This window comes from Nyctereutes procyonoides, unplaced genomic scaffold, assembly GCF_905146905.1.
Source record: "Nyctereutes procyonoides isolate TBG_1078 unplaced genomic scaffold, NYPRO_anot_genome, whole genome shotgun sequence".
In the NCBI taxonomy this organism is placed as follows: domain Eukaryota; kingdom Metazoa; phylum Chordata; class Mammalia; order Carnivora; family Canidae; genus Nyctereutes; species Nyctereutes procyonoides.
This window is the reverse complement of record NW_026575030.1, coordinates 41,724,563-41,752,186: the sequence shown is the minus strand read 5'-3', so window position 1 is coordinate 41,752,186 and position 27,624 is coordinate 41,724,563. Positions and strand designations below refer to the sequence as shown.

The 27,624-nt window shown below is 36.1% G+C and overlaps 1 protein-coding gene across 5 annotated transcripts in view; it reads right to left on the bottom strand.

The window, feature by feature from the left end:
* SENP7 (SUMO specific peptidase 7) overlaps positions 1-27,624 on the bottom strand; it is a 149,229-nt gene that overhangs the window by 107,073 nt on the left and 14,532 nt on the right. For all 5 annotated transcript variants that reach the window (XM_055316092.1, XM_055316093.1, XM_055316094.1 and 2 more), the window contains exons 3-4: positions 20,232-20,330; positions 1,027-1,124 (exon numbers count right to left, since the gene is read on the bottom strand). In XM_055316092.1, the coding sequence (XP_055172067.1) occupies positions 1,027-1,124; positions 20,232-20,330 (197 nt within the window). The remainder of the gene's footprint in view (positions 1-1,026; positions 1,125-20,231; positions 20,331-27,624) is intronic.

The window sequence follows — 27,624 nt, the reverse complement described above, 5'->3', positions numbered from 1 at the left end:
AACTAGAAAAACTGTGAGGTGTCTTATTTAGGCAGTAATCCCATTCATGACTTAAACAATCTCCTTAGGACCCCACTTTCAAATGCCATCACGCTGAGCATGAGAATTTCAACATAAATATTTTGAGGGGACACAAACATTTAAACCACAGAAAAGCATCTATGAAAAACCTACCTAACATGATACTTAATGGTAAAATATTAACTGCTTTCCCTGTGAAAGTGGGGGAAAAAAAGATGTCCGTTCTCACCACTTCTATTCCATATCGTACTAGATGTTCTAGCCAGGACAATTAAGCAAAAAACGAAAATTACAGGCATCTAGCTGGAAAGAAGAAAGTAAAACTGACTTTATGAATAAAACTCCAATCTATTAAGAATTTCTAGAACTAATAAGACTTAAACAAGGTCACAGCATATAATGTCAACATACATAAATCAGTTCCACTTTGCTAACCTCATTTTTTCATTCATTTACTGTTCACCAAAAAGAAAATTCAATACCCTTTTGTACAATAACAACTTTTTAATCATTTACAGATGTCTAATCCTGGAATGCTCTAAATTCCTTCCAATAATTGTAATTTCAATCCCCCAGACATTTAATCCCACTATAACCATAATTTACTAATACTATGACTACAGTTCCACAGTTGCTAAATTTAGTACCTTTTGTATAGCAGACACAAATGATGAATCAAGCATTATAACCAGCATATATATATCTATATTTATAAGCATATATATAAGTATATATACATAAATATAGATATATATATATATAAACACTCTTGTTTTATCAAAGTTTATCAAGACATTCCAAATGCACAAGAACAAGGAGTTAAGATGACTTAGAATCACAGAAAGTTCAAGCTTGGAAAAAAACCTTAGAATTGAATCTTGAATTCAGTCTTTGTATTTCAGAAGTACAGTAACTGAGACCCAAAGAGGCTAGGTGAATCACCCATACTCACATTATTTATACACAGTGTAAGTCCATCCTATGTCATACACACATATATCTTACCTTTCTGGTGATGTCTTAGAAGTGACAGGATGCCCACGGACACCTTTTCTACTTTTATGGTCTAGAGAGAGGACCTTATTTCTTAGGCTTCTTTTCCACTAGGGAAAAAAAAAATGGAATTTAACACTAAATATAACAATATGACAATTAAGACATTTAAATTTGTTTTAATTGGGATCCCTGGGTGGTGCAGCGGTTTGGCGCCTGCCTTTAGCCCAGGGCGCCATCCTGGAGACCCGGGATCGAATCCCACGTCGGGCTCCTGGTGCATGGAGCCTGCTTCTCTCTCTGCATATGTCTCTGCCTCTCTCTCTCTCTCTGTGTGTGACTATCATAAATAAATAAAAAATAAAAAATAAAAAATAAATAAATAAATAAATAAATAAATAAATAAATAAATAAATTTGTTTTGATTTAGAAAATCAAGATAAACAGCCAAATTCATAGGTCACAGAGGGAAAAAGTGCAATCTAAAAAAACCACCAGGTCTTTTGTTAGTTCAGAAATATAAGTCTACCAAAAAATAGAAGATATTTTAAAATGTCGAGAAGTTTAGTTAGGAAATTGATATTTTGAGACTCCAAAGCTTACATAATCATACAATTTTTGAAAGGCTAAAGGAAATAAAAATTATTATATACTACGTTAAATAGGGTCTGTGATTTTGAAGTAACTGCATTTATAACAATTAAAAGGGTTTAAAACTGGTTCCCTATGAACTGCTACATGGAAAATTTTAGGAGAGTCAGACATCTTACTAACAGGGTTTAGATTTAATCTGACTAGACACAAAAGTTAAAATTATTTAATATAAAACAGCATAAATCTAGACAAGTAAATTATTTATGTTCTCTGCATTAGTTTCCTTATCTGAAAATGGATGTAACAGAAGCTATCTCACAAGGATGTAAAAGAACTATATATGTAATAAGTTTAAAACACTGTTTTCGTTAAAGAGATTTGTACACCTGTGTTTACAGGAGCATTGTTCACAAAATCTAAAAGGTAGACAGAAGTAATTGAAGTGTCACACCAATAAAAGAACAGATAAACAACATGTGATATATACATACAATGAAATATTATTCAGGCTTAAAAAAGAAATTTTGACACATGCCACAACATGAATGACCCTAGATGACTGTGGGAAAACAAAAACTATACATATTGGTCTCTGCCCCCAGTTCCTGGCACAGAGCTCCTGAAACCCTTGTAATTTCCTGGATTGATAGGAGTGTCTTTTGTACTAATGAGGCAACTCTGGGTGGGCTCCTGGAGGAGCTGGTCACCAGAAAGACTAAGCCATAATTAGAAGCTTGCAATTTTCCACCCCACCCTCTATTCTCTAGAGAGAGGAAAAGAGCTAAAAACAGACTTAGTAAGTTATACCTACATGAGGAAGCTTCCAAAAAATTCCAACAGGTTCAGAGCACTTTCAGGTTGCTGAACACATCTACATACTACACACAGAAACTCCACAAGGACAGAGGCTCCTGCTCTGGAGACCCTCCCAGACCTCATCCTATGTTTCTCCTCACCTAACTGTTCAATGGTGTTCTTTATCATATCCTTTAATAAACTGATAAATAATATAAGAATTCTCTTAGCAGCTCTAGCATGAAGCAATCGAACCTGACGGGATAGCTGTGGGAACCTCAGATTTATAGCCAGTTGATCACAAGCACAGGTGACAGTTGGGACTTGTGACTGGTATCTGAGGTGGGATGGGAGCACTCTTGTGGGATCAAGCTCTTAACTTGTAGGTCTGACACTATTTCCAAGTAGTGTCAGAATTGAATTAAATTGTAGAATACCCAGCTGGTGTCACAGAGCATTGCTTGGTATGGGAAAACCCACACACATGTAGTGTCAAAAGTATTGCAAATATGATAGTAGTGTGAGAGTAAATGAAAAACACAAGGGGAAGACTCGGTTTTTCCCAAGACAATGACGTTAAGTCATTGTCAGTGAAATAAGTGAGTAACAAAAAGACAAATGCTGTATGATTCAAGCTATATGAAGTATCTAAAGTAGTCATATTCATAAAAATCTAAAGTAGAATGGTAGTTTCCTGGGGCTGGGAGGCAGTGGGGGGGGAATGGAGAAAAACTGTTCAAAGGGTAGGGTATTTCAGGTTTGCAAGATACAAAGAGTTCTGAAAATGGATGGTGGTAATGGTTGCACAAAACTGTGAATGTACTACATGCCAGTGAACTGTACTCTTAAAAATGGTTACAATGATAAATTTTATGTTATGTGTATTTTACTACAACTTAAAACAAATTTTTAAAAGATTAAAAAAAAATGTTTTAGGGCAGCCCTGGTGGCGCAGTGGTTTAGTGCCGCCTGCGGCCCAGGGTGTGATCCTGGAGACCCGGGATCGAGTCCCACATTGGGCGTCCTGCGTGGAGCCCGCTTCTCCCTCTGCCTGTGTTTGTGCCTCTCTCTCGCTCTCTCTGAATGAACAAATAAATCTTTAAAAAAATTTTAAAAATAAATGTTAAAAAATAAAAATAAAAATAAAAAAATAAAAAAAATATTTTAAGTAATGAAAACCAAAACACTGTCTTGAATATGACAGCTCTCAATAAACATCCTCTTTAATTCTCTAGGCATTAGTTATCTCATTATCACCAGAGCACTGCATGATATAAAACACATCACTTTATCAGAGGAAAGTGAAGCTAGACCAATGAACCCAAGCTTGTCTCTCATAAAAGCCTATGTTGTTTCCAATGCTTTGATTCTAAATTATACAAATTCTCAGAAATCCCTCCCATCAAGATATCAATTTAAATACCTTTGTGAAAATGTAAACCTATCAATATAACAAGAATAAAACTACATCTTCTCACCATTTCACTACCACTTAGTTCTGCCCCTTCTTATTTCTGACCTGTGCTCTTATAATGTTATCCTAATGAGATTCCCTGCCAATGGTCTCTTTCACCCCTCATCTAGCATCTACTCCATCATAAAAGTTAAATCTTTCAGAAATGCAAATCTGATGGTATTCTCCTGCTTAAATTCCTAAGTGTTCCAGACTACCTAAAGGAAGGGAAAAAAACAATGTGTCTTCTTTTCTCATTTCTACTTCCCATGCATCTTGTATTCTGATCATACTAAACTATTTGTAATTCCCTGAAAGTGCAATGCAGTTTCATCCTTCAACATGTTTCCTTACTAGAATATGCTTTACCCTCCCTAGTTCTCTTTGTCCAGTAAGCCACCAAGAAACCTTCTTCACCTTCTAGCAGAATAAATCAATCTTTTCTACAATACCATTCTACATTTTGCAAAAGCTCCATTACTGACAACACTTCTCACAGTGAATTATATTACCTGTTTACATCTACTGCAACCAGGACTGGGTATGATCTGGCTTAAGGATTGAACTCTCAGAACTACTGGCCAACTAGTTCCCTATAATTGTTCCACTAATCTCACAATAAATGCAACCTTCCCGTTTTATGTTATTGACTTTTTGTATTCCACTAATCATAATGTAATAAAGTTTGCGTGTATGTGCAAAATTATCAAAGTACTAGTCTTTGAGAGCCTCATATTCTATACAGAGAAAACAACAACATTCCCACCAAAGAGAGGGCAAAAAATAATGAGAGTTTTAAACTACTACAAAAAGGGGATCCCTGGGTGGCACAGCGGTTTAGCGCCTGCCTTTGGTCCAGGGCGCAATCCTGGAGACCCGGGATCGAATCCCACGTCGGGCTCCCGGTGCATGGAGTCTGCTTCTCCCTCTGCCTATGTCTCTGCCTCTCTCTCTCTCTCTCTGTGACTATCATAAATAAATTTTTTAAAAAAATTAAAAAAAATTCTAAAAAATTTAAAAAAAAACTACTACAAACAAACAAACAAACAAACAAACAAAAAACATGAACTCATGGAGACAAACTGGAGGGAAATTGGCTAAAATGTCATTAACTCTAAATTCTTAAATCCTACCATACCCAAGGGTAACAGGAAGTAGTATATCCAGAGATGTTATCAAATGAAAATACAATTCACTTAGACTTTAATCACTTGTTTCTTATAGTTAATATCACATTAAAATATTTACATATTCTCTTTTTAAAAATTAGATAGAATTATAGGCTAGGTTAATAATTTGTATTATTCAGGTATGATTTGTTTTTCTTTTAGTCTATGAACCTATTATATGCTATCTTTGAAAGGTAAAAATTAGAAAACAGGGATCCCTGGGTGGCACAGCGGTTTAGCACCTGCCTTTGGCCCAGGGCGCAATCCTGGAGACCCGGGATCGAATCCCACGTTGGGCTCCCGGTGCATGGAGCCTGCTTCTCCCTCTGCCATGTCTCTGCCTCTCTCTCTCTCTCTCTCTCTCTCTCTCTGTGACTATCATAAATAAATAAAAACTTTAAAAAATTAGAAAACAAAGAATTATCCTACAAACTGATTATTAATGAGAATTTCTTCACATTACATAATCTGAAAGCTACATGACCACAAATAGGAAAGTTAAGATAGTGTGAATAATTTTATTTTAAATGAAAAAGGCTTTTAGAAGAATAAAAGACTTTTGTTTATAGACAGGATCAAAGCATCCAGTTACATAATTTTTTTAAAAGATTTTATTTATTTATTCATGAGAGACACAGAGAGACAGGCAGAGACACAGGCAGAGGGAGAAGCAGGCTTCATGGAGGAAGCCTGATGTGGGACTCGATCCCGGAACTCTGGGATCACGCCCTGAGCCAAACACAGATGCTCAACCACTGAGCCACCCAGGCATCCCATTTTGGCATAAGTATGCCAAATTGGCATAATTCTGGCAAGAACACCAAAATAAAACACTATGTCAATTGAAATAAAATGGTCCATAGTAATTTGACTAAAAATTTTCTTGGACAAAATCTCTACATGCACTCTAAGTTGTGTGGGGTTCATAATCTTAACTGAGTATTTCCTTACATACTAAAAGGAACCAAAGTTGTATCTTGATGTAAATACTGACTTTGTTCACAACTACTTACCCCTGTCACAGCTTGCTGTAATAAAAATGCATGACTTTCCAATTAAATGAGATTATTGGTCTGGATTTAACTTTATATCAGAATTTCAACTCTATTGGTTCTTTATCCAGTTTCCAAAGCAAGCAACATGTAATGCCAAAACTGAAAACACTTATCAAAAAACATAAACTGAAATTATTTGCTAACCATTATCTATTGAACCACTGGACTAATTATGGAGGGGGAGGTCTAGGGAACCCTGTATACTCTTCGACCACTTTTCCCCACTGTTTTCCCCCAATACCCTACAAAACTACAGAAAAATATATAACCAGGAAATTAACAATGAGACAATCCATGACCCTATTAAGATTTCACCTGTTCTGTATGCAAACATTTGTGTACCAGTGCATTTTAAGTTCAGTGCACTTTTATCAATGCACATCTCTCTGACAACCAAAGTCAAGATATAGAACAGTTGCGTCATACACATACCCGTTCCGCTACCCTTTTATAAACACAGCTGCCACCCTCCTTTCCACTAACTCCTAGCAGTATAAGCCCTAAGAGTTTTCCTAACAATTCAAACAAACGTTTAAGTAAGGAGGAATTCTATACACTGTTCCATTAACTACAGAAGAAATGAACAATTCCTAATTCATTCTATAATGTAAGCACTGCATTGCTAGTGACTCCATATAACGGTAGCACAAGAAGAAAAAACTCAAGACCAACATCTCTGATAAGCATAGACAAAAACACTCAACAAAAAAATATCAGAACAAGTAATACATAAAAAGAATAATACAATACAGCCAGTTAGCATTTATTCTATGGCAGAAAGGTGTTCAATATTCAAAAATCAATCCAAAAAGATAAAAAAAGAAAAGACCCACCTATACATTGTACACAATAAACTCATTTTAAATATAAAGACAAGATAAAAAGTCAAGGGATAAAGATATACCATTCCAAGAAAGCTAGTGTAGAATACTGATTTCAGACTCAACAAACTTCGGAAAAAGAAAAATTATCAATTTGCGGGATACAGGGATAAAGAGAAATGCTACATAATGATAAAAGAGGTCGATTCTCCAAGAAGACATAACAGTCTTTAATATCTATGTGCTCAACAACAGAGCACCAAAATGCATAAGACAAAAGCTGATTGAAATATAAAGACAAACAGAAGAATCAACAATTACGGTGACTTCAATACCCTTCCATCAGTAACAGATCCAGCAGGCAGAAAATCAGTAAGGACAGAGCTAAATTGAACAATACCATCAATCAAGTATTAAGTATTCAGCCTCATACTGGAAGTCCTAGATAATGTTGTAAGGTAAGAAAATGAAATAAAAAGTATACAGATTAAGAGGAAAAAATAAAACTTTTATTTAAGGTGACATGGTTGTCTATGTAGAAAACCCCAAAGAACCAATAAAAGAAAAAAAAAACTCCTTCAACAAATAAGTCATTTTAGCAATAGTGCAGGAAATAAGATACTTATACAAAAGTCAATTAATTTCTTCTTTAAAAATAATTAATATTAGAACCAGAAATTTTAAAAAATACTATATATATTAGCACAAAAGATAAATATTTATGTGGAAATCAAATAAAATATATATAAAATCTTTATGACAAAAAGCACAAAACTGTGTTAAAAGGTATCAAAGATCTAAGCAGATATTTCATGTACACGGACAGGAAGACTCAATATTCCAATGATGTCTTCCCAACTTGATCTATAAAGTCAACACAAATCAATATCCTAGCAAGGTAGTTTGTGGATATTGACAAAGTGATTCTGAATTTTAAATAGAAATCCAAAGACCCAGAATAGCCAACACAATACTGAAGAAAAACAAATTTGGAAAACTCATACTCCCAACTCAAGACTTACTATAAAGCTACATTAAGCAAAATAGCATGGCATTAACAAAAAAAAAAAAAGAAAAAAAATCAATGGAACAGAGTAATAGCTGAGAAACAGATTCACACAATGTGATCAACTGATCTATGACAAGGGAACAATGGCAATTCAATACAGAAAGGTTAGTATTTTCATCAAATGATGCTGATATCCATATATAAAGAAAGAGAGACTTAAGTCTTATATCTTTCACAAAAATTAATGCAAAATGGGCCACAGATCTAAATATGAAATGCAAAACTATAAAACTCCTAAAAGATAACATCAGAGAAAACCTGTAATCTTAGGTTAAGCAACTACTTCTTAGATATAACACCTAAAGCACTATGCATGAAGAAAAAAATTGATAATTTGGGCTTCACTAAAATTAAAACTTCTGCTTTGTGAAAGACTATTACATCAAAAGAATGAAAAGATGGGCAGCCCGGGTGGCTCAGTGGTCTAGCGCCACCTTCAGCCCAAGGCCTGATCCTGGAGACCGGGGATCAGGTCCCACCGCAGGCTCCCTGCATGGAGCCTGTTTCTTCCTCTACCTGTCTCTCTGCCTCTCTTTCTGTGTGTGTGTGTCTCTCATGAAAAAATAAAATCTTAAAAAAAAATAAAGATAAAAAAATAAAAGAATGAAAAGACAACACAATGACTAGAAAAAAAATCTTTGCAAAACACCTATCTGATAAAAAGATTGGTATTCAAAATGTACAATGGGCTCCTAAAATTCAAAAATAAGAAAACAACCCAATTTTAAAAAAGGGCCAAAGATCTGAAGGCACATCTCACCAAAGAAGATATACAGCTGGTAAATATACATACGAAAAGAAGCTCAAGAAAATGTCATCAGAGAACTGTAAGTTAAAACAACAAGATGTCACTAGATACCTATTAGAATGGCTAAAACACAAAACACTGACAACACCAAATGTCAATTAGGATGTGGAACATCAAGAAATGCCATTAGTTCCTGGTGGGAATATGGTACAATCATTTTGGAAGACAGTTTAGCACTTCCTGACAAAACTAAATGTAGCCCTAACATACAATCTGACAATGGCAATCCTTGGTATTTAATGATATAAGTCAGAAACATGTTCACACAAAAACTTGCACATGAATGTTTCCTATGGCTTTATTCAAAACTGCCAAAACTTGGAAGCAACCAAGATATCTTTCAACAGGTGAGAGATAAACAAACTGTGCTACATCCACTTAACAGAATATTATCCAACAATAAAAACAAATAATAGTGGGGGAAGCTATGCATGTGGAAACTGTACTTTCTGTTCACTTTTGCTGAAAACCTAAGACTACTCTAAAAAACAGTCCTTTGTAAAAAAAAAAACCTTCTTTAATGGTTTTAAAGATTTATTCATTTATTTTAGATAGAGAGAAAGAGAGAATGCATGCGCGCCCATGTGAGTGGGAAGAAAGGGACAGGGAGAGAAGAAGCAGACTCCCTGCTGAGGGAGGAGCCCAATGCAGGGCTTGATCTCAGGACCCTGAGATCATGACCTGAGCCAAAACATGCACCCCTCAAAAAATTTTTTAAAGACATGAGCTATTAAGCCACAAAAAAGACATGAATGAATGTAAAACCATATTGCTAAGTGAAAGAAATAATCTGAAAAGGCTGTATGATACCATGTGACACTATGGAAAAAGCAAAACTGTGGAGATATTAAAAAGATCAGCAGAGCACAAAAGACTTTTTTAACAGATCATTCTGTATCACATTGTAATGGTAGATACATGCCATTATACACTTGTCAAAACACAGAATACACTAGACACTAGACAAAATGTGAACCCTACTGTAAACTATGGACTTCAACTACCAGTAATCTACCAGGGATGGTTCCAGTGCAGGATGACTGTGGGAGGCTCCTAAAATCACTTCCTCCCACAGACATATCAAATCTACAGTTACATACAGAACAATTCCCTCTGAAAAAATCCAGAAACTAACGGAAACTCCTCTATCATAGGAATGAGAAAAAACATTGAAACATGTAAAAGAAGATAAAATAATCTTGCCATAAACACCACCCCCAGCAAATTGGAACACAACTATGAGAGAAATGACAACTTCCAGCTTCTGCATAAGGTGCAAAGGATTTTGACCCCACATCTGGAACCCTAACCTTTAAGATTATCACCAAAGAAACAGGCTACTAAAACATCTAACTTTAAAATCCAAATGGGGCTTGCTTGCATCCATGAAACTCACAAGGCTATCGCAAACCAAGAGACAGTTCTTAAAAGGTTCACATGGACTCACCACAGCTAATAATCCAGGATCCAGCATAGAGGGTCTACTGAAACTAAAATACACCCAGAAAGAGGTCTATTTGTCTTAAAAGCTGCAGCCTGAGGACAACTTTCTAATTTAACATGCATTTAGAGGCCAACTACAATTCTCTCCAGAGATCACAGAGGCAAACAGATGCCATCTTCCCATCTCCTTCTACTTCACTTCAGATTGCCACTACCACCTGAAAAGGAGCTTACACACAAGTCTGACATCCCAGCTTCTGCAGCTGTCTAAGGGATACCCCTTGATCATGTGGCTGTGGTGGCCAGTGGGACATATGCTCATGGATTCCACAGGACCAGAGCAAATAAATAGTTCTTAACACCAGTTGTCCACCAGGGCACAGCACAGAGGGAGCACACAGAAACACTCATCTATCAATCTTTCCCTGAAAGAGGTATCTTTGCATACTCTTAGAGACAGAGTAGATCCAGCTTCCAATCAGCCTTCAAGTGACTGAGATCCACCCGCCTTAGAGACACTGACAGGTCTCGGCACACCCTCAACTATTGGGAGCCACTAATAACACAGAAGTCAGCTTGGGCAGTCCCAAAGGTTTGAGAGACAACCAAGAGCTAAGACAGAGTTCAACTCCTACACAAGATCACACCTTCAAGACTAGGAAGTGGCTGTTTCATATAATGCACAGAAACCAACTAGAGTGGAGGAAAATAAAGCAAAAGAGTACGTTCTAAACAGAAGAACAAGATAAAAATCTCAGTAAAAGACCTTAGTGAAATGGAGATAAGTGTGAATTACCTGATAAATACTTCAAAATAACAGTTATAAAGATGCTCATCAGCATCTGGAGAACAGTGCATGGACAAAGTGAAAGTTTCAAGACAGAGAATATATTAAGTACCAAACGGAAATCACAGAGCTGAAGAATACAGTAACAGAAATGAAAACTTCAACAGAGAGATTCAACAGTAGACTAGATAAAGGAGAAGAAAGGATCTGCAAACTCAAAGACAGGGCACTAGAATTCACCCATTTAGAAGACCAAAAAGAAAAAGAAATTAAAAAGAGTGAGGCTATACTAAGGGAGTTATGAAACATCAAGTGGAACAATATTCACATTATAGGGGTCCAAGGCAGAGAAGAAAAGAAGTGGCAGAAAATTATCTAAAGAAATAATGGAGAGACATTCAAATCCAGGAAACTCAGAAAGTTCCAAATTAGATGTTTTAAATTAGACCTCCAAAAATATTCACACCAAGACACATTATAATTAAATTGCAAAAAGTTAAACACACAGAGAATCTAAAAAGCAACAAGAGAAAAACAACTTGTTATATACAAGGCAACCCCCTCTTACAAGATCATCAGATTTTTCACCAGAAATTTTGCAGGCCAGACATGGCACTATATATTAAAAGGGCTGAAACAGCAGACCTAAACTACTGGCTGGCTCAGTAGAACATGCAACTCTTTGTCTCAGGGGGTCGTGAGTTTGAGCCCCACCTTGCGGATAGAGATCACTTAAAAACAAATAAACTTAAAAATAAATAAATAAATAAACTTAAAAAAAAAAAAAAGGTGTTCACCCAACCAAAAACGAAACCAGCAAAACCATACCAACAAAACCATAAAAGATGTCTTTCAGAACTGAAAGAGAAATAAAAAGTTTGAGACAAGCAGAAGGTAAAGGAGCTCATTACTAGACCAGCTTTCTAAGAAATGTCAAATGGACTTCCTTAACCCAAAACAAAAAGGTGCTAATTAGTAACAAAACATGAAAGTATGAACCTCACTAGTAAAGGCAAATACATAAATTCAGAATAATCTAATTGTGGTGGATTAATCACTTCTAAGTATAATATAAAGGCTAAAAGAAAAATGTAAAAAAACTCATAACTGTAACTACAATAATTCATTAATGGATACAAAAAACAGCAAATTGTGACATTGAAAACAAAATAGGGGGGTGGATAAAAATGTAGAGCTTTAGAATGGGGCAGCCCGGGGGGCTCAGCGGTTTAGTGCCACCTTCAGCCCATATGATCCTGGAGACCTGGGATCGAGTCCCGCATCGGGCTCCCTGCATGGAGCCTGCTTCTCCCTCTGCCTGTGTCTCGGTCTCTCTCTCTCTCTCTCTCTCTCTGTGTCTCTCATGAATAAATAAATAAAATCTTAAAAAAAAAAAGAGCTTTAGAATGAATTCAAGTTTAAGTGGTTATCAACTTAAAATGTACTGCTATGAAGATGTGTTTTATGTAAGCCTCATGGTAAACACAAGGCAAAAATCTGCAGGAGATACACAAAAGATAAAGGGAAAGGTATCAATATTACCACAGAAAATCAACAAATCCCAGAGGAATAGAGCAAGATGAAAGAAACAAGATAATTAAAAAACAGTCAAAAACCAATTAACACAATGGCAATAGGTCCATATCTATCAACTTTTAAATGTAAATGGAATAAATTTCTAATCAAAAGACACAGAGTGACTAAATGGATTAAAAATAAACCAACTATATACTGTCTATAAGAGACTCAGTTTACCTTTAAAAGCACACATAAGTTTAAAAAGGAGTGGGAACAGATATTCCTTACAAAGGAAAACCAGGGGCACCTGGTTAGCTCAATTGGTTAAGCTTCTTCTACTTTCTGCTCCCGTCATGAGCTCAGGGTCCTGGGACCAAGCCCGGAATCAAGCTCCTTGCTCAGCAGGAAGTCTGCTTCTCCCTCTCTCTGCTCATGCTCTCTCTCTCTATCTTTAAATAAATATATAAAATCTTTTAAAAAGAGAGCAGCCCGGGTGGCTCAGTGGTTTAGCGCCACCTTCAGTCCAGGGCATGATCCTGGAGACCCGGGACTGAGTCCTATGTCAGGCTCCCTGAATGCAGCCTGCTTCTCTCTCTGCCCCTCTGTCTCTCTGTCTCTGTCTCTATGAATAAATAAATAAAGTCTTAAAAAAAAAAACTTTTAAAAAGAGAGAGAGAAACCAAAAACAAGCTAGGTTAGGTATGTTTAATGAGACAAAATACACTTTAAAACAGAAAGTGCAATAATTGCCGCAGTAGGTCATTATAGAATAATAAAGGGGTCAATCCAACAAGATAAAATATTCACAAATATTTATGAACCCAATATCGGAACATCTAAACATGTAAAGTAAATATTTACAAATCTAAAGAGAGAAATAAACAACAATACATTAATAGTAGATACTTCAATACCCTACTTGAACCAATGGATAGCTCATCCAGACAGAAAATCAAGATGATTGATATCCTACCAAGCATCTTTTCCAAAAACAATGGTATAAAACTACATATCAACCACCAAAAGAACACTGAAAAACTCACAAATATGTGGAGATTAAACAATATGCTCCTGAATAATCAAAGAAGAAATCAAAATAAAAATAAAAAAATATCTCGAGATATATGAAAATGGCAACATATAAAAAACTTGTGAGATGCACCAAAAGCAGCACTAAGAGAAAAACTCATAGCATAAACATTCTACATTAAGAAACAAAAAGATCTCAAATATCACTTTGCACTTCAAGAATTACAAAAAGTAAAAACTAAGCCTGTAAGTTACTGGAATGAAGGAAATAAAGATCAGGGTGGAAATTGATAGTAAAGAGACAACAGAAAGGATTAATGAAAACTCAGAGCTGGCATTTTGAAAAGATAAACAAAATTGAGAAATCTTTAACTAGACTCACCAAGAAAAAAAAAGAATTCAATAAATAAAACCAGAAATGAAAGAAGAGACATTATTAATATCACCAAACTACAAAAAATCATAACAGGCTACTATGAAAAATTAATTACACAACACCACTCTGGACAACCTATAAGAAATAGGTAAATTCCTAGAAACATAACCTACCAAGAATGAATCATGAACAAATAAACTTATTTTACAAGGACTTCAATACTCTAATACCAAAATCTGACAAGGATATTCAAGAAAATTACAGACCAGTATCTCTGATGAAAATAGATATAAAAATCCTCAATAAAATATTAGCAAATCCAATTCAAAAATACAAAAGAATCATACACCATGATCAAATAGGATTTATTCCAGGGATTCAAGGAAGGTTCAACATCCACAAATCAATGTGACACACCATATTAACAAAATAAATGTAAAACATATCATCTCAACAGATGCAGAAAAAAGCATCTAACAAAATTCAACTTCCATTCATAATAAAAACCCTCAACAAAATATATGAGGAATGTACCTAAATATATAAAGATCATATATCACAAGCCCACAGCGCCTATCACACTCAGTAGTGAAAAGCTGGAAATTTTTCCTCTAAAATCAGGAAGAAAGGGCACCTGGGTGGCTCAGTGGTTGATCGACTGCCTTCAGCTCAGGACATAATCCTGGGGTCTAGAATCAAGTCCCACATCAGGCTTCCCAGAAGGAACCTGCTTCTCCCTCTGCCTATGTCTCTGCCTTCACTCTGTGTCTCTCATAAATAAATAAATAAAATCTTAAAAAAAAAAAAAAAGAAAAAGAAAAGCTTAATGACTCCACCAAAAACTTAGAGCTAATCAACAATTTCAGTAAAGTTGCAGGATACAAAAATCAATGTCATTTCCATATACTAACAACAAACTATCAGAAATATTAAGAAAACAATCCCAGGGATCCCTGGGTGGCGCAGCGGTTTGGCGCCTGCCTTTGGCCCAGGGCGCGATCCTGGAGACCCCGGATCGAATCCCACGTCGGGCTCCCGGTGCATGGAGCCTGCTTCTCCCTCTGCCTGTGTCTCTGCCTCTCTCTCTCTCTCTCTCTCTCTCTCTGTGTGACTATCATAAAATAAATAAAAATTAAAAAAAAAGAAAACAATCCCATATACAACCCCAACAACAACAAAAATAAAACACTAGGAATAAATTCAACCAAGAAGATGAAAGTCTGGTACACTGAAAACTATAAGACACTGACAAAATAAATTGAAAAAGACATAAATAAATGAAAAACCAGTCTGTGCTCATAGATTAGAGGAATATTGATAAAATGTTGACACTACTCAAAGTAATCACAAATTCAATGCAATCCCTATCAACATCCCAGCATTTTTCACAGAAATAGAATAATCCTAAAGTTTGTATGCAAAAGAGTCTAAATACTCAAAGCAATCTTAAGAAGGAAAAAAATCAGAGGCATCATATTTCCTCATTTGAAACTATATTATTACATGGGCGCCTGAGCGGCTCAATCAGTTAAGCTGCTGCCTTCGGCTCAGGTCTTGATCCCAGGGTCCTAGGATCGAGCCCCACAAAAGGGTCCCTGCTCAGTGGGAAGCTCAGTGCTTCTCCCTTTCCCTCTGCCTGCCACTCCCTCTGCTTGTGCACTATCTCCCTCTCTCTCACTCTCTGCATCAAATAAAGAAATTTTTTTTCTTTAAAGATTTATTTATTCATGATAGACACAGAGGAGAGAGAGAGAGGCAGAGACACAGGCAGAGGGAGAAGCAGGCTCCATGCCAGGAGCCTGACGCAGGACTTGATTCCGGGACTCCAGGATCACGCCCTGGGCCAAAGGCAGGTGCCAAACCGCTGGACCACTCAGGGATCCCCCAAGAAATATTTAAAAAAAAAAAAAAAACTATATTACAAAGCTATAGTAATCAAAACAGTATGACATAGGAATAAAAACAGACATAAAGATAAATGGAACAGAACAGAGCCCAGAAATAAACCCCTGCATTTATGTACAATTAATAAATAAAAGGAGCGGGGCAGCCCTAGTGGCGCAGCGGTTTGGCGCCGCCTGCAGCCTTGGGTGTGATCCTGGAGACTCGGGATCAAGTCCCACATCGGGCTCCCTGCATGGAGCCTGCTTCCCCCTCTCCCTGTGTCTCTGCCTCTCTCTCTGCGTGTCTATGAATAAATAAATAAAATCTTTTTAAATAAATAAATAAATAAATAAATAAATAAATAAATAAATAAATAAAGCAAGCAAGCCAAAAACATACAATGGAAAAAGAATACTCTCTTCAGTAAATGGTGCTCGGAAAGTGGACAGCCATATACAAAATCATGAAATTGGACCACTCTCTTTACACCATATACAAAAATCAACTCAAATGGATTAAAGACTTCAACATAAGACCTGAAACCATAAAACTCCTAGAAGATGGTAAGTTCCTTGACACTGGTCTTAGCAATGATTTTTTTGACACATAATTTTTTTGTGTCAAAAAAATCTGACAGATTTTGACACATAAGCAAAGGCAACAAAGACAGAAACAAGTAAGTGCAAACAAATCTAACTTAAAAGCTTCTGTATAGCAGGGGATCCCTCGGTGGCTCAGCTGTTTGGTGCCTGCCTTCAGCCCAGGGCGTGATCCTGGTGTCCCTGGATCGAGTCCCATGGCAGGCTCCCTGCATGGAGCCTGCTTCTCCCTCTGCCCTTGTCTCTGCCTCCCTCTATCTCTGTGTCTCTCATGAATGAATGAATAAAACCTTTTATAAATAAATAAATAAATATTAATTAATTAATTTTTAAAAAGGGTGTATGGGGAGTGCCTGGCTGATTCAGTCAGTAGAGCATGGGACTCTTGAACTCAGGGTTGTAAGTTCGAGTCCCACCTTGAGTGTAGAGATTACTTTAAAAAAAATAAAATCTTTAAAAAAAAGGGGGGGGTGCGCAAAACAATTAAGTAAATACTGGTATAGCCTCAAACTCTATAAATTATGAAGCTTACTTAGCAAATACTGTATAGTCTAGGGCTACAAGAGCATAGCAATGCTGATACATGTTCCCCCCGCCCCAACTTTTTTTTTTTTTAAGATTTTATTTATTTATTCATGAGAGACCCAGAGAGAGAAGCAGACACAGGCATAGGGAGAAGTAGGCTCCACGCAAAGAGCCCAATGTGGGACTTGATCCTGGGACTCCAGGATCACGCCCTGGGCTGAAGGCAGGTGCTAAACCACTGAGCCAACCAGGGATCCCCATGTACCACTTTTAAATCTCAAATAGGACACACATTTCCAAAAATTTAAGTATCATTACCTTAAGAAAACATCCAACTAGAGTGGGAAACTAGTCATGGGAAAAGAAAATATGCCTCTGAAGAGGCCTTGTTTTATTCAGCAGGTTAGAGAGAAAAGAAGAAGAATATAAGTGGCTAGCTTCTCAGGAAAAGGAAACTACTGAAATCAAGAGTTAAAGAAAAGAGAAGATAAAAGATTATAACACAATGACTTTAAACACCTAACGAGCTGTCAGGTAATCCACATTTGCCTCTTGAAGACCAAAAACTAAAGGAAGATATGTATAATCCAAGGGTAAAGAAAAAAAACACATTTAGTGAGATACAGCTTAAGAAAAAAAAAAAAAAAAGCCTATGTCTACTTCCAAGAAACTGTGTTTTTGTGTGTTTTAAATTACATGTTATAATGTTTATAACACAATAAATTCAATATCCTAAAACAGAATACATATAAACAATGTGATTAAATTTTCTTAAAATGTTTTTATCTTCCTCTTAAACTAGCAACAATTTTACTGTGTAATAATATCCAGTGCCAGTAAGTTTCTAGAAAAATGGGACCTCTTACTGGTGGCAATATAAATTTGTGCACATTTTCTGTGAGACAATTTTGCCATGTTTATTAAAATACATAAATTCAGGACAGCCCCGGTGGCGCAGCGGTTTGGCGCCGCCTGCAGCCCAGGGTGTGATCCTGGAAACCCGGGATCGAGTCCCACCTCGGGCTCCTTGCATGAAGCCTGCTTCTCCCTCTGGCTGTGTCTCTGCCTCTCTCTCTCTCTCTCTCTCTGTGTGTGTGTGTGTATGTCTCTCATGAATAAATAAATAAAATCTTTAAAAAAAATACATAAATTCCCTTCAATCTAATAACTCTGCTCAAAAATGGTTCTCCACATACAAAAAAAATGATGTTAAAAAAAAAAAGAAAATGATGTTCACTGCAGCATCATTTCCATTCGCAAAACTCTGGAAACAACTTGACTAATACCAGTGCACTAAGTAAATTATGTACAGTGACAGACGGTAGCTATATTTGTGAGCACAGCATAACATAAAGAGAAGCTGAATCGCTAGGTAGTATACTTGAAACTAATATAATATCATGTGTCAATTATACTCAAAAATTATGGCATATATTTTTAATTGTGGTATATTTTAAATTTTTAGAGTATTACAAAGCCAAAAAAAAGAAGTAGATTAAAATGTGTCAAAAAAGAAAAAAATTTTAGACTCTATTAAATGACAACAAAAAAGCACAGAACAGTATATATATGATTTCTGTTCTGTAACAATCAAAAAATATTATTTATGTAAGCATATGTGTTCTTGAAAGGAATGAAAAAAAAACTATTAACAGCGGTTGCCTTTAGGAAAAAGGAACAGAGAAGGATTGTTTCACCTGTACCTTTCTATACACCCCAAATTTTCTAACCTTATGCAATTTTTCTTTTTATGTCAGCAGAAGTCATTTTGTCTCATTATTTCCCTTTTTTGTACCTTTTAAAAAAAACAAATATATTATTTTATAGTTAAAATTTTAAATGAAGTTAAAGAAACTAATAACAAGTCTTTTCCTCTGAGAACAAGTTGTAGTAAATGGCTAATTTTTTCTTGTCTATAACCTAAAAATATATTCAACATGACTTAAAATTTGTCATCCTAAAATGCTACACTTATGAATTGAATTGTACTTCCGCCTGTCAATTTCACAGGTTAAAGTCCTCACCATCATTATGACTGGAGATCAGGCCTTTACAAAGGTACTTAAGTTTAAACAAGATCATAAGGGTAGGGACCTAATCCAAGGGAAGCACACCAGGGATGTGGGTAAACAGAAAAAAAGGTCATAGGAAAACACAGCAAGAAGATAACCATCCATAAGCTAAGGAGAAAGGCCTTAAAGAAACCAACCCTACTGGCACCTCGATCTTGGGACTTCAGCCTCCAGAACTGTTAGAAAATAAATTTCTGTTTAATCCAACCTGTGGTATTTTGTTATGTTAGCCCTTGCAGACTAATACAGGCTCAAATGGATAAACTAGAAAATCTGAGAAAGCTTCTGTTTTTAAAATTGCTGTTGAGTTGTACCAGGCACAAGGAAAAAAATAATACTTAGAATATGCCATCTTAGGGTGTCTGGGTGATTCAGTCAGTGAAGTATCTGCCTTCAGCTTAGATCATGATCCTGGGATCCCGGAATCGAGCCCCACATCAAGCTCCCTGTTCTGCAAGGAGCCTACTTCTCCCTCTCCTCTGCCTGCCACTCTCCCTGCCCATGCTCTCTCCTTCTCTCATATAAATAAATAAAATCTTTTAAAAAAGTGCCATGTTAAATCTTATTCATGAAAGCTCTGTAATAATATTTAATAGTGATAACATTAAAGTCCAGATTTGTAATTAGAATATCTTTTAAAGTATAGTTGTGTCACCCTTTAGTATAAACCCTGTCAAATTTATAAAAGAGAGCAAAAAAAAAAAAAAAAAAAAAACGAGAGCAAAAGAGTAAATGATTCTAATAAGTTTAATATTCTCGTAAATTTAAAACATCTTTTACAGGGCAGCCCGGGTGGCTCAGCGGTTTAGCACCGCCTTCAGCCAGGGGCGTGATCCTGGAGACCCGGGAACAAGTCTCCTGTCAGGCTCCCTGCATGGAGCCTGCTTCTCCCTCTGCCTGTGTCTCTGCCCCTCTCTCTCTCTGTGTCTCTCATGAATAAATAAATCTTTTAAAAATATAAAAAATAAAAGATCTTTTACAATAATGAAATTTAAATGTCAAGGAAACAATCATGCAAAATGAGGTATACTAAAACAAAAGGAGACCCTAACCTCAAAGCATCACTTTAACAAATACCAAAAATAAACTAATTAAAAACCTGCAAATAACACAAAAAATCCAAACAAGGATATGTAAGTAAACGAAAATTTACTTTTATCAAAATATTTTAAACACACCAAGCAACACTATGTACTTAAAAGAAATTAGTTTTTATTTACCCCCTGCAAAGGGAGATCCCAGTGTTCTGAGCTTCTGAGTTTGGACAGTGGTGACTGAACATGAACATCTTCTGGTTTTGCATTTAGCATCTTTGTTATCTGAAATCAGAAAAAGAAAATAATCAGTTTAACTGAAATATAAATATGAATCAACTAACAGAACCATTATATTAACCTGCATTAATATTTTGCTATTAGTGCTTTGGGTTTTTTGGTTTCTTTTAAATAAGCTCTACGCCTAACGTGAGGCTTGAACTCCTGATCTGCAGATCAAGAGTCGCAGGCTCTAATGATTGGCCAACCACATGTCCCATTTTGCAATTATTTTTAAAGAGTTTTAAATTGAGTGCTTAATTCACAGGCAGCTAAATATAATCTTATTTTAAAAACCTCTCATTCGGGGATCCCTGGGTGGCGCAGCGGTTTGGCACCTGCCTTTGGCCCAGGGCGCGATCCTGGAGACCCGGGATCGAATCCCACGTCGGGCTCCCGGTGCATGGAGCCTGCTTCTCCCTCTGCCTCTCTCTCTCATTCTGTGTGACTATCATAAATAAATAAAAAAAAATTAAAAAAAAAAAAGATAAGAGCTAAAAACTGTTTAAAAAAAAACCTCTCATTCGGGAAGCCTGGGTGGCTCAATGGTTGAGCATTTGCCTTCGGCTCAGTGCATGATCCCAGGGCCTGAGGATCGAGTTCCACATCAGGCTCCTTGCTTCTCCTTCTGTCTAGGTCTCTTGCCTTCTCTCCGTGTCTCTCATAAATAAATAGATAAAATATTTTTAAAAATTAAAATAAAATAAATAAAAACCTCTCATTCAATATTAAGGTAGATATATTAACACAATAGACTCCTAACTATTCTCTTACAGTCTCTACCTCTTCTAATCTTTCAAACTCCATCCCCAGAGTTCTTTATTACACAAATCTAATTACGGCTACCACATTTAACATAAAACAATGGCACCCACTACTTACAGATAAAATTCATAACAATCTGGGATTTTACCCATACATCACAAACTCTACACCCCAACCACACCATTTAACTCAATCTTTTTCAAACACATCATATTATTTTATATCTCTAGAACTTCGTATGTACTGTCCCCTTTGTTTTTTTTTTTAAAGATTTTATTTATTCATAGAGACAGAGAGAAAGTGAGAGACAGAGACACAGGCAGAGGGAGAAGCAGGCTCCATGCAGGGAGCCCAACGTGGGACTCCATCCCAGGTCTCCAGGATCACGCCCTTGGCTGCAGGCAGCGCTAAACCGCTGAGCCACCGGGGCTGCCCTGTACTATCCCCTTTGTTTGTATGGATGCCTTCCTCTATCTACTTTTCTCTTATGAAATACTTCAGATTCTGCTCAAAAATATTCTCCTATCCACACAACTGTCACACTTGCACCAAGGCATTCCTTTCTCTAGGTATTAAAACTTGATACATTTTTTATGTTATTTATATTACATAGTATCATACTGTATTATAAATATGTGTCTATATGTCCATATTCTCCACACTATGGAGGTCTTTAAAGAGTGTGTCCTAACTTAGTCACCTTCCTATCCCCAAAGTATATGGCTTATGATGTGTTGAAAAAAAAAAGGAATGCATGGATTGTAACCACAAGTTGAAATCATTTGTTTAGAACTTAAATGCCTTAAATTTCACATTAAGAGAAAAGTTATGATAGTTAAGCATCAAATTCAGCCTACAAAATACAACACATGATAAGTACTCTATCAACTAAATCAGTAACAATCCATAAAATGATTTCAGTGAGTGTAGAGCAAAGTCAGGACAGAATAAACTGGAAGAAAGGATATCTCAACTCTTATTTTACTAGCACCTCTGAGTTGATCCTCCTAGGTACTAATAACTTAATTATTTACATCTGATCTGTATAAAAAAGTACCTCTTGGGATGCCTGGGTCGCTCAGTGGTTTAGCGCTTGCCTTCGGCCCAGGGCGTGATCCTAGAGTCTCGGGATCAAGTCCCACATCGGGTTCCCTGCATGGAGCCTGCTTCTCCCTCTGCCTGTGTCTCTGTCTCTCTCTCTTTCTGTGTCTCTCATGAATAAATAAATAAAATATTTTTTTAAAGGTACCTCTTTATAATTCTTCATCCGCAAAAGACAATATTATCTCTAAATCATTTCCTTTATATTCTTAATTAGGGAACAACAATTGCTTCCTCAAAGGGTAAAGCTAAGGGCTTTAGGCAGTTTACACCCACGGATCCCTTGTGAGTAGGTTATTTATAGCCTACATTGGATTTTGTGGCATACTGTATTTCCAAAAATGGCCACGTCAATATTCCACATCCCACATGCTCTTCTTAAAATGTGACACTGACAGTTCTCCAACATCAGGTGCAATCTACATTCCTTCCCCTCGAATTTGGGCAGGACTGTGACTTCCAAGGCTAAATTATTAAAGGCCATATTTATATTGCTTCAGCCTGGCTCTCACATGCTTGTACATTCTCCCTTCCTTCTTCCTTCTTGTATATTTTTCTCTCAGTACACATTCCTCAGGAGACCTAAACCAAGAAGTAAAAAATCTTGAATACCCTTAAACCACTATACTGGAAAGATCTAAAAAGAAATAGATACACACCAAGATACTGACTCTTCTCAACACAGGTTTCAAGGTAAGGGAGTGAGCGAGATTGCAGGCTCTGGCCTCCAAGCCAATCTATCTAACTCTCAAGTAAAACAAAGAAAAGTTATCTCCAGTTGAATCCTGCCTAGACTGCAGATTCCTGAGCAAAGTAAGTTCAAACCACTAAGTTTGGGGGTAATTTGTTACACGGCCCTAGTAATAATCTAAAGTTACTCAGTTCAAACTTGAAGAACAGACAAGCCTAGATAGTTCAGTCAGTTAAGCATCTAACTTCAACACAGGTCATGATCTCAGGGTCCTGGGAAGGAGTCCAGTGTGAGGCTCCCCATTCAGTAGGGAATCTGTTTCTCTCTCCAGCTTGCCCTGCCCCTCCCTCTACTCCTGCAAGTGCAAGCATAGCTCTCTTTCAAACAAATAAAATCTTTAAAAAATCTAAAAAAAACCTTGAAGGATAGCACCTAAGATTTATTTTTATTTTAAGATTTTATTTATTTATTCATGAGAGACAGAGAGAGAGAGGCAGAGACACAGGCAGAGGGAGAAGCTGGCTCCACGCAGGGAGCCCCACATGGGACCGATCCCAGGTCTCCAGGATCAAACCCGGGCTGAAGGCGGCACTAAACCGCTGAGCCATGGCGGCTGCCCAGCACCTAAGATTTAGAAAAAGAGTTGGTTATGCTTGTTAAGTATTCTGTAAAATTAGTTTCTTATAAAATGCTGCTGCTGTTTTCTGTGGAAGATTTTATAATCCTTTTTCATGGTAATCAGTTTGCAATCACTTTACTTATGAATTGTTTAGACTCAGTGTCATTGAATTATTTACCTTAATAAATATTCATGCATACTTCCATTAGGATGGAAGTGTATATACCTTAATATACAATATTAAGTATTAGATAAGGTATATAAGGTATTAGATAATACCTTAATATATAAATGTAATATACCTTATTTTCAAAAAGGGCAGTTCTCTATTCCCTCCAAAGTATAGACACATGAAATCTGGATGTTTATTAAAATTCTGTACACTAGCATCAAAAGCTTTGAAAATCAAAGTATATATAAATATTTATGAACAGGGATATAGACTCCATATTATTTTTAATATAGAAAAACCAGAAACAATAATAAAAGAATAATTAAACAAAACTATGGCAAAACTAAACCAAATGAAATACTATTAAATTGTTATTAAATAACATGTTCCAGAAGATTAATGATACTAAGAAATTATTTCAGGGGCAGCTGACTAGCTCAGTCAGAAGAGCATGCAATTCTTGATCTCAGGGTCATGAGTCTGAGCCCCACACTGAGTATAGAGATTACTAAAAAAATTAATTAAAAAAAAAGAAATTATTTCGAACATAAGTATAAAAGAAAAACACATACAGAATGATCTTTCTTTTGCAAGACAAAAAATCCATAAGTAAAAATAACATATGAAAAGTTATACATAAAAATGTTATTTAACAGTGATTACCTCTAGGGAGATAAGAGGTGATTTTTATTTTCATTTTTGTGTTTTCCTAGTTTCCAAATGTTTTATTTTATTTAATAGAAATATAATGCAATTATTAAAAGCAAGGGGAAAAATATTAACAATTAAACGTCCAGAAAAACCTCTCCTGTAGCTTCCTGATTAATAAATTACAGATTTAAATCTCTCACTGTAATATTATATATGAGTATAGGACAAGCAGACTTCAAGTACAATTAACTACTGTCAATTTTTTTCTGCACTTTTTTCTTAATGATTAACTGATTTAAAAAAATAATGTAAGCCTTTTTGCCACAATCTGACCTATTCTTAGACAAATTGTAATCATGGTCTCAGTTGCATACAATCAACTAAGTTTCTAAGCTATTCACGATTCTGCAAAGCCTATATAACTCCATTTACAAGAATCAGAATGGATTCCTAATACTCTCAAGTATTTTCAACAGTCTTCTAATAGAGTCAAGTTTAACCTTTTAAGGCAAAAATGGGTTGGTTCTAAATCCCCTTCAAGTTATACTTTAAAAACATCATCAGAACTCTAATAACTTCCAAAACAACAAGCTCAAGAATATTTATTTCCTAATGTTCAAATGTAATACTAAACAAGCCCTTCAACCGATCAAGTCATGCAGCTACTTTTAGATTCACTTTGTACCTAATTCATTATAGTATAGCCTTCAAAAAGAGAATGCTATCGAAAGCAGATAGGGGCGTGGGGAATGCTGGAATCCAGACAAGTTAGATATTACTAACATATGCTCTTTAAATTGTTTAGGTGGAAATGACTTGATAATAGAACACCTCAGACTCTTAATTACTTGTTAGATACTGCATCAATACAAAGCTACTATTTAAGGAAAATTAGAAGTCTGCCCAAAGGAATGACCATGACTTACAAAAAAGAATAAAAGTCGTATTTTTTCAATATTCAGAATAGAGTAGCAACTTCTTCATGTATAAATTCAAAAACTATGTATCTCCCCATTAGCAGAATTCAAAGTATTCACCTCTATTAAGAGATCAGTCTTGGAATTAACATTTATTCAGCTCCTATCAAAAGGCCAGGAATAATGCAGTAGATAATTATATTCCCAAGATTTAGCTACAAGGATTAAAAACAACTCAAGGGGTGCCGGGCTGGCTCAGTCACTAGAGCATGTGACTCTTGATCTCAGAGTCATGAGTTCGAGCCCCACATTAGACATAGAGTTTACTTAAGAAAAAAAAAACAAAACTCAAAAATATCATAAGATATTGGTTAAATTGGGGCAGCCCGGGTGGCTCAGCGGTTTAGCGACGCCTTCAGCCCAGGGCGTGATCCTGGAGACCCGGGATCAAGTCAAATGTCAGGCTCCCTGCATGGGGCCTGCTTCTCCCTCTGCCTGTGTCTCTGCCTCTCTCTCTCTGTCTCTGTGTCTCTCATGAATAAATAAATAAAAAATCTTAAAAAAAAAGATATTGGTTAAATTAACTGTCATACACACACATAACTGAATACATTGTAGTCATTAAAAATGTTTGCCACTGGGATCCCTGGGTGGTGCAGGGGTTTGGCGCCTGCCTTTGGCCCAGGGCGCGATCCTGGATACTCGGGATCGAATCCCACGTCGGGCTCCCAGCGCATGGAGCCTGCTTCTCCCTCTGCCTATGTCTCTGCCTCTCTCTCTCTCTCTCTCTCTCTCTCTCTCTATCATAAATAAATAAAAATTAAAAAAATATTAAAAAAAAATGTTTGCCACTGTTTCCCTGGTACTTATACCTAGTATAGCGTCCAATACATGTTGAGTACTCAGCAAATATCTACTCAGCGATGCTTTTTTAAATTTGATTTCAGAAAATGATGTCATAATATAAAGTTAAATAGAAAAAGCAAATTATAAAACAATATTCTGTGGTTTTCTGTTTTTCAATATTTAAATATGTTTATTATACATGGATATACAGATCGAAAAAGTAGAAAAATATACATCCAAGCATTAATCTTTGTTCTGTCTGGGTGGTCTCGTTTTTCCTCAATTTTCTAATTTCTCTACAACAAACTGATATTGGTTTAGGAATATTTTTGAAATACTTTAAACTCAAAATGTAGCAGTGTCTTATCCCTATATCCATCAAACTCTAATCCTTTCAGTATTTCCCTAGCTGCCTTGAAAGAAAAAGCAGTAATATATACTACTAACAACAATTTAGTGTGCTAATTTTGTAAGAAACAGTATATTTGCATAGATTCAAAAAATATTTCTCCCAAGATATTTATTACAAAATGAACTATTTTAAGTAGGCAGTCAAGACTGACATCACCAGTAATAAGACACATCATTACTGTGTATCCCTGACAGGATACACTAAGAAAGGCATATCATGTGATATTCTTCCCAAAAAGCGATTACTTTAATCATAAAATACCTGAGACAGAAGCACCTCCTGGCTCAACATGCGACTCTTGATCTTGGGGCTGTGAGTTTAAGCCCCATGTTGGGTATAGAGATTACTTAAAAATAAAATATTTTTAAAAAGAAAAAAAAAAAGAAAGAAACATGAGACTAACCCAAACTGAGAAATATTCAACAAAATACTGACAAAATCATAGTACTCTAAATATGTCATGATCATGAAAGAATAAAGACTGAAGAACTGTCATAGAATAAAGGAAATTAAGGAGATATGACACCTAAATGCAATGTGGGATCCTGGGATTTAAAAATGACATTATTATTTTTTTTTAAGATTTATTTACTTATTTATGATAGACAGAGAGAGGGAGAGGCAGAGACACAGGCAGAGAGGGAGAAGCAGGCTCCATGCCAGGAGCCCGACGCGGGATTCCAGGATTGGGCCAAAGGCAGGCGCTAAACCGCTGAGCCACCCAGGGATCCCCAATGACATTAGTTTAAAAAAAAAAAAAATCTGAAGGAATCCAAATAATATCTGTAGTTTGAAGTATTGTACCAATGTTAATTTCTTAAATTTTGGTCACTGCACTAGGGGAACTAAGTGAAGAGTAGATGTGAACTCTATACTATTTCTGTAAATCTTCTGTAAACCTAAAGTTACTTGAAAATAAAAAGTTTTAAAAGAATGCTGTCATACATCTAAAAATAAGAAAGAGAAATTTACTTAATATTAAGAATCTCTAATAGTGGCCATTCAACTGTCATACATCTAAAAATAAGAAAGAAATTTACTTAATATTAAGAATCTCTAATAGTGGCCATTCAACTGCAAGAAGCAGCAGCCTATGGGGATCCCTGGGTGGCTCAGTGGTTTAGTG